Genomic DNA, 13,086 nt, shown 5'->3' with positions numbered 1-13,086 from the left:
TATATATATATATATATATATATATATATATTAGAGCATTTATGTACTTGTATGTTTTAAATGGAAAAATAAAGAATATTTCTATTTTACGACATTACTCTCTCATATTTATACATACATACATACATACATATAAAAAAAAAACTTTTAAATGCAAGCTTAAGTATATATTCATTTACAAATGTATATAAAAGTGTATATATAAAATAAATATGGGACACTTATGCTTTAAAAAATACAGTACATATACATTTTTTTTTATAATTATTTTACCTTTCCATCTTTATCACAAGTGCTGTATGTCTGGATGTAGTCTTTTTCTGAGCATGGCGGTCTACTTTTGCACATGGCAGAGCCTTCTGCTATTAAAGATACAGAAGAGTCATACCTCACATAGACATGAATAGTTTGGAACTGGAAGACAAGCCTAACACAAGCTAAATTATTCAAAGTGTTAAAATGGAATTATTGTGATATGAGGTCAAGGTGAGTAAGTGATATCAGAATCTCTTTTTTGTGTGTGTTCTATTCCCTTAAAGTCAAATGGCTTAATTTCTGCATAAATATGTGTACATACAAAATATGATATCAAAATATAAAAAATATAAAAATATTAAATATATCTAATCTTTTTTTTTTTGTCAGCCAAACCCATTTGACCGAAAATATTTACTATATATTTATATTTACTATATCTACCCTGTGATTTTAATATTCCAATGGTTTAGCAACAAAACACAAAATTTGCATGTTTTCATTTCTTTCATGTTGAGTAATGGTCACATATCATGCAGGTAAACAAATAAAATCAAATAAAACAGGCCTATGCATTTAATAGAGAACAGCCTATGTGGTATTCATATGCATGTATGTACTTACAGGCGTAGTGTGTTTTTGTGTTGCAAGGTGTGCAGGAGCTGGCCCCTCGGCCAGAATACGTGTCTCGTGGACAGGACTCACAGGAGGAGGAGCCCGGGGTGCGGCTGAACATCCCAGGCTTACATGGAAAACACTCTGATGTATATGCCACACCTGAAGGAGAGAAATGGTGTCATATAATCTTTCAATAAGGGGAAGATTTTTTTTTTTTTTCAGATTAAAATGGGGTACACATTCGTAGCACATCCTGACCTTCGATCCGTATGTTCTTCAGGAGTACAGGTTTGACTGCTTTAGAGCCGAGTGTTACTCTAGTGGTTCTCCAATACAGGATATTAGTGCCAGAATTCAGATTCACCTGATATATATATGAGGAAAACAACTGTTCTGTTACAATGATTTCTGAAGGATCATGTGACACTGAAGACTGGAGCAATGGCTGTAATTCAGCTTTGCTTCACAGGAATAAATTACATTTTAAAATATACTCAAAGAGAAAACAATTATTTTAAACTGCAATATTATTTCACAATATTTTATTCATCAAATAAATGCAGCTTTGGTGAGCAGAACAGACTTTCAGAAACATTTTTAAAAATCCCCAAACTTTCGAATGGCAGTTCAAGCCTGAGTGTATTTAAAAATAAAATAATAACAATAATAATAATTATAATAGTAGTGTGTAGTTTTTGACTTGCACTATGTGTTCCCCACTCTCCATGAGTAGTTAATTTGATCCATTTTTTATTTGAATCCTGGTCCATCTCTTGACACTGGTCGTTCTGAATCTGTCAAAAAGAAAACGGATTTTTGCAATACAAAATAGCTGCTTTTGATGTCTTAAAATATCTTGCAAACAAACATTTCACAGCCGAAATGGGATCCAAACTTACAAAGAACTCAAAGAAGATGCTGTTATCCACATACTGGTAGTCAAAGTACACTGACCCCGGCTTCTTCAAGTGTACAGTGTAGATCAGAGACACAGTACACTCATCTCTGTTGGACTCCAGATACGAGCCCTGAGCGACCCACTTTGCACTAAACACACACAAATACACAACAACACACACACACTGTGGTGACTACAGTCTTAAGTTATATAACAGGATAAAAATAAATTATTGGTTTAATACTTGTATTGCTTCATGTCACTGGAAATGTGTGTGCCTGCATGAATAAGTCGGTGTATGGTGCACGGGAACAGTCATTTTAAATACATTTGACTGGCTGCAAGTAAAACTGTCTCTAATATGCATGTTGTTTTTTTGTGCATTTGGATTTTATTTCTACTTAGTGTTGGACAAATAAACAGAACACATAATCAATACTTTTTAAAACACACCAAATACAGAAAGCAAAAATCATGAGGTCTTCGAAACAATCTTTTATACATGACTGACTCCTCCAAAGGAACTGACCTGCTGCAGGTGGACGCATTCTGTCCGTTGGGCGAGTTGTCAGGGCTGGTTGCCAGGCTGCTGAATCCAGGAGGAATGTCGTCCCACTCATCCAAACGCAGGCCGCTGCCCAGCGAGTAAGTGCCAGCCGCACACGGAGTGCACTCCTGAGCAGACATCTCCAGAAACTCCCCTGCTTTGCACGAGAATGCTGACCGAAGGACGTAACAAAATGTACAATACATTTTATGCCAAAGAAAAAAAAAACATACTGACCAGATCAATCACTAATCAAAATACTGGGTGGGTCAAGTGCACCAAAACTATTATTATAGATCTTAAATCAGTTAGGCCATAACATTCAGCCCACTAACGTACACAAATAAAAATGAATGAATGTTTGTTTGTTTTTTTTAATGCTATTTAGCTTTTTTGGTTAATTAATTAATTACATTTTATTTGCTTTTTTGTTTTTTGTTTTTTACCAGCATGCCAGCTTCTTTGGCTGTTTTAATTAATTTAAATTGTTGTTGTTGTTGTTTTAAACACCATACCAGGCTCTTTGTCTATTTAAAATAAATAAATACATTTTGTTTTTAATGCCATGCCAGCTTATTTTGATAAATAAATAAATATGCAAGCTATCATAATATTCCTCTGAAGAAATGACTGATATCATAACGAAGTACATATAAACTTCAGTGTAATTGTCCATTTAAAATCAATAATGACAGCTTTCCTGTAATAAAAAAAAATTATTACAGTCAACATTCAACAGAATTCCAAGCTTTTAACTTCCATGATGAGACACATTTTAAAAATGAATAATTTGCAAGAAATAAGGTAATGAGTGGGACCTATTTTATACACAGGGATCTCACTAAGTCATGAGAAAATTTTATTTGTGAATTTTTTTTCCACCACTGTAGTCAGAAGAAAGCAAAAATAATTTCAGGGGCAGAGAACATTTTGATTAATATTTATGAAGATATTAATAATGTGCACAATAAAACATCAGACATTTATTAAAGCAAAAAGGGACATTTTTCAAACTATGAACCTTTCGTTCATATTACACATGACTAGAAATAAAATATAGGGGCCAAGAACTGGTTTTGGGAATGATTACTCTGGGGCCACTGAACATACTCTGTCCAAGAGGAAATTCCTCTGTGCTGATAAGGGGGTGACAAATATGCTGTTCTAATTCACACACTTGACATTCAAAATGCATGGAATCACATTAGTGTACACATTCATGCATGAACATGCAAATAAATAAGCAATGTCAATTTCCCAAAGTCCCTTGTCATTTCAAATTAAACTTCCCGTCTGTCTATGTCTAACACACTATGTGAACCTACTGCAGTCGGTGCCCTGCACGGGTTCTGGTAGTCCTGTACACTCTCCTGGATTCAGAGGAATGGCCACCCTCCATCTGTACCCGGCGCTGTCACACTCCGTGTACTCAAAGTAGTAGTCCGCCTGCGAAAACAAACAGCACTTCTAAATTTAACAAGATACTTGTGTTTTGTGGGTGTGGATGTGTGAAGTTTGACTGTAAAAGAGTAAAGCACATGGATGCTTGAGTATTGTGTGGATTTAATGCAGAGGACAGTAAAACAGGTCGTAACATGCCTTAATAAATCCATGAGTCATTTGTCCTGAGTCTGCTGTGTCCGCACCCTTTCCTCTCCAGACATCAGCATTGGTGGGGTTTCAACTGTGTATGGTTCTTAAGTTTTTGAACAGATCTTTCTTGTTCACAACCATGCATCAAAGCCTTAAACGATTTCCCGTTCACTCAACGAGTCTGTGTTTTGAGTCTGAGTTAGACTCAACCAAATTGAACAAACTGGGATGTCATTTCATGAGACATCTGAAACATGTCTAGTTACTGAACAAATTGAACAAACTGCGACAATGAATTGAATGAAGTGGCGACATATCTTTTTTGAAACTGAATGAACTGGGACATTATGTTTGTGAAGAAAAAAAAACAGAACAAACTGCATTTCTTGTTCATAAACCAACTGAACAACCAACTTGGATATAATGTTATCATTATATCTCGCAAGTCTGACTTTTTCCTCCGAAATGCGCAATATAAACTCACAAATGTGAATTATAAAGTCCAATTCTGAGGGGAAAAAAAAAAGACTAGATATGTTCTCAGAATTGTGTTTATATCTCACAGTTGGCTTAATAACTCACAATTCTGAGAAAAAAAAAGTCACAATTGCGAGATATAATTTCGCAATTATGTGAAAAAAGTCCAAATTTATATCTTGCAATTCTGACTTTATAACTCGCAATTGAGAAAAGAGTCAGAACTGCAAGATGTACACTCGCAATTGCGAGAAAAAAAAAGTCAGAATTGTGAGATAAAGTCGCAACAACCTTTTTACATTTTTTTATTCAGTGACGGAAACGGGCCTCATATTTAGTAGACTTGCAGGCACACAAATTTCAATAAAAGATAAAATGACTTGTTTTAGTCAACTCAGTGATTCGATGCATGACTCACTCATTATATGCAAAGAGAAACATACTTGTTCCTACCTATTGGCATAACAACTTAACCTGCATTAAAAAAATTAATAAATCAGTGTACAAATTTGAGCAACTCTTTTAGTAAACAGATTCAAATCAAAATGCCCACAACTAATCAGCATATTACAGATTTACTGATTTAGCGGAGACGTGACCATTTTGTTCGGCCAAAATGCAACAGAAAACCTCTGAATCATTTCTTTAACATCACATGCCTGCAGATCCTCCAGCACTTATTGAGTGACTGGGAAGGAAAGGCAGCTATCAGGAGGAAGCTGATAATAAAACCCAGAATGCCCTGCGGGTCAACATACGGGAGGGCAGACTGAGAGACACAGCTCAAAACAGGAAATAGTCTCAGATATTACCATACAAAAGCCTAGTCCGTTACCACAGATACTGTATCAATGTGCCACTGAATGACACAATGCAAGACAGCTCACTAAAAATCATGTAGTAAAATCAATGCTTTCTATGCAGCCACTATAATCACTTTAGTGCTTTGGTTATCAAATCTCGTCATATGAAGAATCAGATTTGAATGTTAAACCCTAAACTTCCCAATGCATGTAATTCCCTAAAAGCAATTGAGTATATTAATGAATCACATGAATCTCAGATTATATAAAAAATTCTGCTTGTTTGCATGTTTTAAATAACTTGTCTTATAATCTTATCTATTTAAGTAAATAGCATGCTATACTGTTTTTTTAAGATCTCATTAAATGCAACTTACTATAAAAAAGCAGTTTTTACTTTTACATGATAACCTTTTTTGTTCTAAAGGTTCAATACACTGTTCGATTAATAAAAAGAAAAGTGTTATTTCATATGCTAGGCTTTACCGGATAATGTAAATAATTAATGCAGCTTTGAGGGGACTGTGTACAATTACCATCTGATTTTTGTGAATGCATAAGCCTAGTTCCAATTCTGCAATATTGTTCCTTATTCATAGCCAAGCACTGCAGTCAATATTTTAGTTTATGGGACACACAGGGATTTTAACAGTCACGGTTTTCCGTGCACAGAGGAGGTACTGAGCTCTCAGTGGAAGCGGTTTCAGCGAGGCTATTCTTAACATCATATCACCAGGCTCTTGAGATGGGCACGCAGGGCTGACCATCTCTGTGAAAAGCTCCGCTTAGCACTCCACTGGAACCTTATTCAGCCATTACCATAACATTAGAAATAAAACACACACCCTGGCTGGATGACAAATGCATATTTAAAATGAGATGCCCATCCCAAACAGCAATCTGACACCAATCAATATACCGAGACAAAAACCATATCAGTTCCTTGATCAATATGCATTTGAAAAGCTCAAGATACCTTAGTATGCCATAATCAAATACACAAAAGACTTAAGAATAAACTGATATTCAGCTTAAAAAGGATTCTGAATACCTGTAATATATATATAAATCTTGAGATATTTGTATCCTGTATGCTGTTTAATTATTTAAAAAATAAAGAATTTGATTTAGAATACAAATAAACTGCAACACTGTAAGAACTAAAAGTGCCTAAAACATGATTTCAAAGAACCCAAATACACACTGCAAAAAAATGCTTTTCTTACTTAGATTTTTTGTCTTGTTTCCAGACAAAATCCTTAAATCAAGAAGGATTTTCTAGACAAGTAAAAATTATTGTCTTGTTTTCAGAAAAAACATGTCAAAATTAAGTGAGTTTTTGCTTGAAACAAGGAAAATAATCTGCCAATGGGGTAAGCAAAATAATCTTGTTTTCTGTTTGAAATAAGATTATTTTGCTTACCCCATTGGCAGGTTATTTTGCTTGTTCTAAGCAAAAACTCACTTAATTTTGACTTGTTTTTTCTGAAAACAAGACAATAATTTTTACTTGTCTAGAAAATCCTTCTTGATTTAAGAATTTTTAGATATTTTGTCTGGAAACAAGACAGAAAATCTAAGTAAGAAAAGCATTTTTTGCAGTGCATATTCAGAGCATCAAAGCCATTACCCGCAGTGAAGGAAGCACTGACAGAATTTACAGCTCTTGTAAGAACTTAGGAGTCACATTAAGCACTTCTAAGCTTCCAGAGACATGCTCCTCAAGAAGCCTCATGCAGAACTATCTTTTGTAAAAGCATGTTTAGATGTTCACCAACGGTATTTGACAGTGTGACAGTCTGATTCCTAAGAAAGCCATAAATAACAATTGATATTGAGCATCTAAACTAGCTTTTTACCTTATTCAGTCAGCCTACTTCTCATTGGTTAGGGCTTTTCGATCTGTGATGCACCTGTTACTTTGGTTATTGTAAGGTGTGACAACCTACATTATCTTGCTGCACGTGTCAGTAAAGAGACTGATCCCAAAAGTACGAATAAATGTATAGAAAACCACAGATGCTTGAAAAACAGATTTATGAACTGGACGAGTGTATCAAACGCAGTAAACGCTGACTATGAATGCAGAAACTGAGGCTCATCAGCATCTTCTTGTTTTCCTTTAGACTCTTAAACAGGTAGCTAGCTAGTGGACTTATCTATCTCAGACAACAGTCGGACCAAATTGTTTCATCTCATTTGAACATTTGTAATGTTATTGCTGTTATTACTACCATTGTATATTTGTTAATATTACTCATGTAGCCTCATCTCAATTTGCACATCTGTTACTGTTACTGCTGCTATTGTTATCATGTAGTTGCACTCAATTTGCACGTTACTGCACTATTGTTTTATTTTTGCACATAAGTTAATACTGTACATTTGCATATGTAGATACCATATACATAGTCTATATTTCTATTTTCACATTCTATATTTCTACTCTATACTCGCATATATAGATACACATAGTCTATATTTCTATTTTTTTTCATAGTCTATATTCCTACTACTGCAGCATAGTTTTTATTATTATGTTTCTTACATTGTGTATGTATGTATATGTGTATAGTTTGTGTATGTGTGTGTATAGCACTGCACTGTCTTGGCATTCATTGTGGACAGCAAAGTAAGAATTTCATTGCTCAGGGAAACTTGTTTTCCTCACTGGGCATATGACAATAAACGCTTTGAATCCTTGAATCCTTGAAACATCAGCGGGAATGATCTCTCACCTCATTACACGGGCGCAGGTGAGCGGCAGACGCCGCGGACGCGTTCAGGATGAAAACAAAACATATCCACGCCGTATGGTCCGGTGCAAAACGGCCTCGGTGGCGGACAATGGTCTTCCTCGTGCGCTCCATCGCTTGCCGAATGGAATAACGGGACCGTCCCATCAGACCAGCGAGCGACGTCAACATAGAACGTCATCTGACGGAGCTGCTTTGAAGTCGTAGAAATGACGTCACAACGGTGTTACCCAAATTAGTCCCAAAACGAGTAGCTTAAAATAGTACATATTTACTTGAAGTGTTTTAATGTTTTAAAGTTTGAGGGTGACAATCAAACTATTTGTATAATTGCACACCGTAGAGTCATAAATATAATATCTATAATATATTCGAATAAGGACAATGAACATTCAGAACACTGCTTTTACGTTTACTAATAAAATAATCCAAAGCATTTGTGATTGTTATTCATATGCACACCACAAGATGGCCGTCGTTTCAAAGAAATCACAACGTGGAACGCTATGCTGTATTTAAAACTATTTAAACATATTTTTTCTTAAACATTTCATTAACTTCAAATTTTAAATCTGAAAAAAGCCCATGTTATCTGTCAACTTTCCAATAACAGTGCACTGTATGTCTAAAACAAAATGATCTTATTTTGTTTTCTTCATGAAGAGAGAATCCAGACTCACTGCAATAGTCATAATGGTCTCCAACCCATAAAATATTTCACTTCCATAGTACATGTATACTATTTTATTTATTGCCAGTGTTCAGAACTCTGGCACCAGTATTGTTCACAGAACAAAAATCACGATATTTAATAACTAACTGAAATGCTGCTTTATTTAGCATGACTGACTCTTGACAGCAACAGAAAATAATTTACAAAATATTCAGCTTTGTCAAAAAATAAATAAATTACAAAAAGTACACTGTCCAAATATTTAAATAAAAGCTTAATAGATCTGAACAAGCATCATATCACCTGTGCACACATAATCAAAACTGTGAGGCTCACTTCTGACAAATAAATCACTTTTTATTGTGCTTGACAGAATTACGAAGGTCAAGTGGTGTGTCTGAATCATGTCATCTTCCAACATCATGGAAGTACAGATTGGCACACAGACAGAGGAGGATAATGAGACCTATGGAATAATAAATCAGACCACGAAACTTTGGATCCATATCACCTTGACGATACCAGAATATCTACAAAAAACAGAGAAACAGTTTTAGCAAATTATATACATATTATGTTGTATTGTATATATAAACACTAGAAAAAAAATCACCCAAAAGAATCAATCATCTTGTTACAAGCACTGTGACCATGAAGCACAGTAGAAAACTAAATTGTAAAACTCCCATGATTTGACAAAAAGATAAAGATTTTGATTTAGATTAATGATTATAACAGAGTTGGAAAAAATTAAACCACATAGATCATATATAGAAATGTTGTAGATACAGAACTAACCAGCACCAATACAGAAGAACAGATCATGATGATGCAGAGCACAAAGAAAATATTTAATGCTGTTGGAGGAGGTGTAGGGAAGACAAACGAACTGATGACAGTTACCTGAAAAAGTAAGGAGAGGGGTTAAAAAAATCTATTCAATTTTCAGGTACAACTAGCCAGTTGCAGTTGGATGGATCAATAAATTTTTTAAACTGTAAAAATACACAGAGTGTGGGTTTGTTTATAGTATTGGTAAGTAGCTGTATATAAAAACAGTAGAAGTCTATGCAGTCTCCTCATTTAGATAGCTAACTAAACGTACGTGTGTGTGTGTGTGTGTGTACTGGTTTATATAACCTGGTGGGGACTTAAACCTGACTACACACAGACTCATGGGGACTCGTGTCACGGTGGGGACCTAAATTGTGGTCCCCAAGGGTACAAAAGCTTATAAATCATACAGGATTAAGTTTTTTGAAAATCTAAAAATGCAGAAAGTTTCCTGTGAGGGGTAGGTTTAGGGGTAGGGTTGGTGTAGGGCAATAGAATATACGGTCTGTACAGTATAAAAACCATTACGCCTATGGAGAGTCCCCACAAGGATAGCTGACCAGTGTGTGTGTGTGTGTGTGTGTGTGTGTGTGTGTGTGTGGTCACTAATACTCACTAGGACAAACAGAGATGTGAGTCCACCAATAGCCAGATTAACAGCCGTGTGCTGAAAGAAAACAGAAGTTGACATGAACAAATACAGGGGGTAAATTTAGTCAAGTTTAACTAGTTTGATTTGATGAAAATCTTTCCATATATCCAAGTTCATGTTGTGCATACTAAATTCCTTTTAATTCTGCTTCATGATCTCCCTCTAAGAGTCCTGTAATGCCTGCTCAAGAGTTTTGCCTTGATCAATAAGCAATTAAACAATCTTAAAATTCGTGTTTCTGCATTAATGCTGATAAACACTTAAAAGCAGTAACTGTTTCTCTCACCCGCGTTAAAGTCTCTCCAAACAGCGTGTTGTCTGCGCCACTGGTGCGTGTCCTGAAATCATCATCCATGTTGCTGCCTGGTGGGACTGAGAGGGTTTGTGGTCATGAGAAGCGGATCATCTCTGAACCCTGCCTCAGCCTCCTGCACTCATGATCAGGCCTGAAAGCACTTTCTCTTTCTTTCATTTGCGTAACACTCACTCATGCCTCAGGCCGAAGCAGAAACACAAAGCGAGCTGTTTTACATACATCTTAATGGAACACAGGGAGACATTGTTAGGAGAAATGGTCATGAGATTATGCTTGTTAGTTATGGGAAATGTACAGAAAAAGGTGTGCTCGTTTACTTTCTAATCTAGCATTCGAAGAATTCAATTCACACCCAATGTAACGAAGTGGGCGGGGCTTAGTGGCCCAGGTATAATTGGCCTAAATTATAATTTTTATATTTTAGCTATTCACTGTTTTTCCCCTCCCTCTCTATCTCTCTTCGTTTAAATGTCTATAAATATTCCCAGTGTTATTATTCAGTTGAAAATGACTTTTAATACCTTTGCTAAAATAACTTATAAGAACTAAGGTTTTCATGTGGGACCTGTTACTTTTCTCAGCGCTGGTAAAGAGAGAGTAATCACATTCATTTGTGATTACTAGATGATAATCTTTAAAACCATTTAATGAAAATGAATTACGTTTCACTTTTTAATTAGCAATAATCATTGTGCAAGATAACAGAGTTTTTAAATTGTTTGGAAAATACTACTGCATTTACACCAGTGTAGATTTTAGTGCTCATACATCTCCCGCAGTGTCCGAGTCGACAAGCGCCCTCTAGAGGAAAACAACTCAAGTCATTCACTTTAAACAAAATTCTGCCAAATTATGTTCTTGCCAACCCTTTTGCTAGACTTCTCGTCTAAACAGACAACACATCAACAATCTGAATCATTTATTTGACTTTTGCAAGATGAAGCAACACAAACGTAAAAACCTTCATTCTTGTATTGATGCACTAAAGCAGGACACTTCGAAAATTTGCCATAAATGTTGTTTTAAAATATGCAAGTTGGTATAAGCTAAATATTTCTATTACACTATACAGAATAAAAATATAAAATAATGTAATACAAAAACCTAAGTGTCCCACTTGTATTTACCATATTGTCTGCATAGGTACCTGAACAAACCACCCATGCGTCATTGCTAGAAAAACAACATTGCATAGGTTTACCAGGATTGTGTCAAACAGTGTATTATGTTTTTAATTTATTAATTTACTTCAGATTTCGTCATTGACCAATTTAAAGTACGTCATTTCTGTAGATTTAAAAAATAACTTTCCTTTTGAGGTAACAGATAAATGATCAAAGGACAGTATATTCAAAAGAACATACTATAGATGTTAAATGTTAAGTCAAGTTGTCATATAAACTATAATTCACTATTAACAAAAGGTCGGGGAAAAAAAACGTTTAAGTGTTATTCAAGTACTTACGGTTTAGCAAAAAAATATCTACAACAAAATAATGATACAGAGTTTTGTATGTCAAGTCATTTTGAGGTCCGAACAGATGTTGGACAAAGTACAAGAGCTTCACATTGTAGTGCAATAAACCTAACTGAAGTATTGCACGTCCCTAACATAACAGTGCTACAGTCTTCAAAAGGAGCTCAGATTCTTCTTTTGGACTGGGTATGAATTTTTGGCTGAAAAGGGTTTCATGTAGTTAACATAAATATTTCAACAGACTGAAGAAGTTTGAGAAACAGTCTGATTTTGCAAGACCAAAGTTACCACTTGAACAAAGAGCATGAGAATGTCAATGTAATAATAAAATCAGGCACTTCAGGCAACTTGGATGTTTTAATGAGACGGATGACAGCCTTCAAAATTCATATTTTGGCCTTCAGAGGCACCATGTTGAGAGACTGCACAAAGTACTCCAGCGTGGACAGATAATCCTGAGGGTGTGTGCGCAGATGACCTGCATGAACAGACTCCTTCCACTTCTTGCTCTCCACAGTTTGGCCGCGGCTCCTCCAGAACTCCACCATCTTCTCCAAGCTCTTGTAATCACACAGTGCATCGTTCTCAGAGTAGAAGAAAAGAGCAGGCGCCATCACAGGAGTGTTCCAGAAAACACTGATCGATGAATTGAAGTAGTCAACCGTCTGGTGTTTAAAGACACGGAAGTACAGAAGGCTAGCCGACTTCACGAGACCTTCCATCCGGGGCAATATAGTTTTACCCAGGCCTGGACAACAAACAACAAACCCAAAATAATTAAGCAAGAGATTTCAGTGACTTGAAATTTCATCAGGACAAATTTCTATCTCTGAAATCTGATGTTTTTTTAGGCCTTATGTAGTTTTATTACTTAAGCTGTTTAAAGATAAATATGTTTTAAACCTACAGTAAGATTTCTATTTAAAATAAATGCTGTTTTTTTTTACTTTGTGTTCATCAAAGAATTCTAAAAAAACGTATCACAGTTTTCACAAAAATATTAAAGGTGGGGTAAGCGATTTCTGGTAGCCAATGTTGACATTTGAAATCACCAAAACAAACACGCCCCTACCCCAAAAGGGTCTCGTCCCCATTTTGATAGCTCTGCCCCACACATACGTACGCAACCCAGGCAATGATTAGTACTGTGAAACAAATCAAATCCAATGTTACACTGTGTCTACTCC

General features: G+C 35.5%; 3 protein-coding genes across 4 annotated transcripts in view; all 3 read right to left on the bottom strand.

The window, feature by feature from the left end:
* LOC107665539 (UPF0577 protein KIAA1324-like) overlaps nt 1–8,100 on the bottom strand; it is a 24,963-nt gene extending 16,863 nt beyond the window's left edge. The window contains exons 1-8 of the mRNA XM_016456454.1: nt 7,930–8,100; nt 3,644–3,764; nt 2,301–2,490; nt 1,773–1,920; nt 1,578–1,667; nt 1,132–1,237; nt 880–1,032; nt 274–362 (exon numbers count right to left, since the gene is read on the bottom strand). Coding sequence (XP_016311940.1) covers nt 274–362; nt 880–1,032; nt 1,132–1,237; nt 1,578–1,667; nt 1,773–1,920; nt 2,301–2,490; nt 3,644–3,764; nt 7,930–8,094 — 1,062 coding nt within the window. The 5' untranslated portion in view covers nt 8,095–8,100. The remainder of the gene's footprint in view (nt 1–273; nt 363–879; nt 1,033–1,131; nt 1,238–1,577; nt 1,668–1,772; nt 1,921–2,300; nt 2,491–3,643; nt 3,765–7,929) is intronic.
* Nucleotides 8,101–8,860: 760 nt separating this feature from the next.
* tmem243a (transmembrane protein 243, mitochondrial a) lies at nt 8,861–10,790 on the bottom strand. 2 transcript variants are annotated; one of them, XM_016456471.1, is made up of 5 exons: nt 10,740–10,790; nt 10,393–10,643; nt 10,071–10,121; nt 9,419–9,523; nt 8,861–9,150 (listed from the first exon to the last, which is right to left on the bottom strand). In XM_016456471.1, the coding sequence occupies exons 2-5, from the start codon at nt 10,459–10,461 to the stop codon at nt 9,028–9,030; spliced, it is 348 nt and encodes a 115-aa protein (XP_016311957.1). In that variant the 5' UTR covers nt 10,462–10,643; nt 10,740–10,790; the 3' UTR covers nt 8,861–9,027. The 2 variants fall into 2 exon arrangements, with proteins under 2 accessions (XP_016311957.1, XP_016311955.1); XM_016456469.1 differs by lacking the exon at nt 10,740–10,790 and having other exon boundaries at nt 10,393–10,733.
* A 696-nt stretch (nt 10,791–11,486) lies between these two features.
* The window catches only part of LOC107665548 (transmembrane protein 53-like), a 5,140-nt gene continuing 3,540 nt past the window's right edge, over nt 11,487–13,086 (bottom strand). Inside the window, exon 3 of the mRNA XM_016456468.1 lies at nt 11,487–12,647. Within this exon, the coding sequence (XP_016311954.1) occupies nt 12,286–12,647 (362 nt within the window). The 3' untranslated portion in view covers nt 11,487–12,285. The remainder of the gene's footprint in view (nt 12,648–13,086) is intronic.

The sequence above is a fragment of the Sinocyclocheilus anshuiensis genome, unplaced genomic scaffold (genome assembly GCF_001515605.1).
Source record: "Sinocyclocheilus anshuiensis isolate Anshui unplaced genomic scaffold, SAMN03320099.WGS_v1.1 scaffold679, whole genome shotgun sequence".
Lineage (NCBI taxonomy): Eukaryota > Metazoa > Chordata > Actinopteri > Cypriniformes > Cyprinidae > Sinocyclocheilus > Sinocyclocheilus anshuiensis.
Note: the sequence above shows the minus strand (reverse complement) of the source record. Positions and strands in the feature narration are given on the sequence as shown.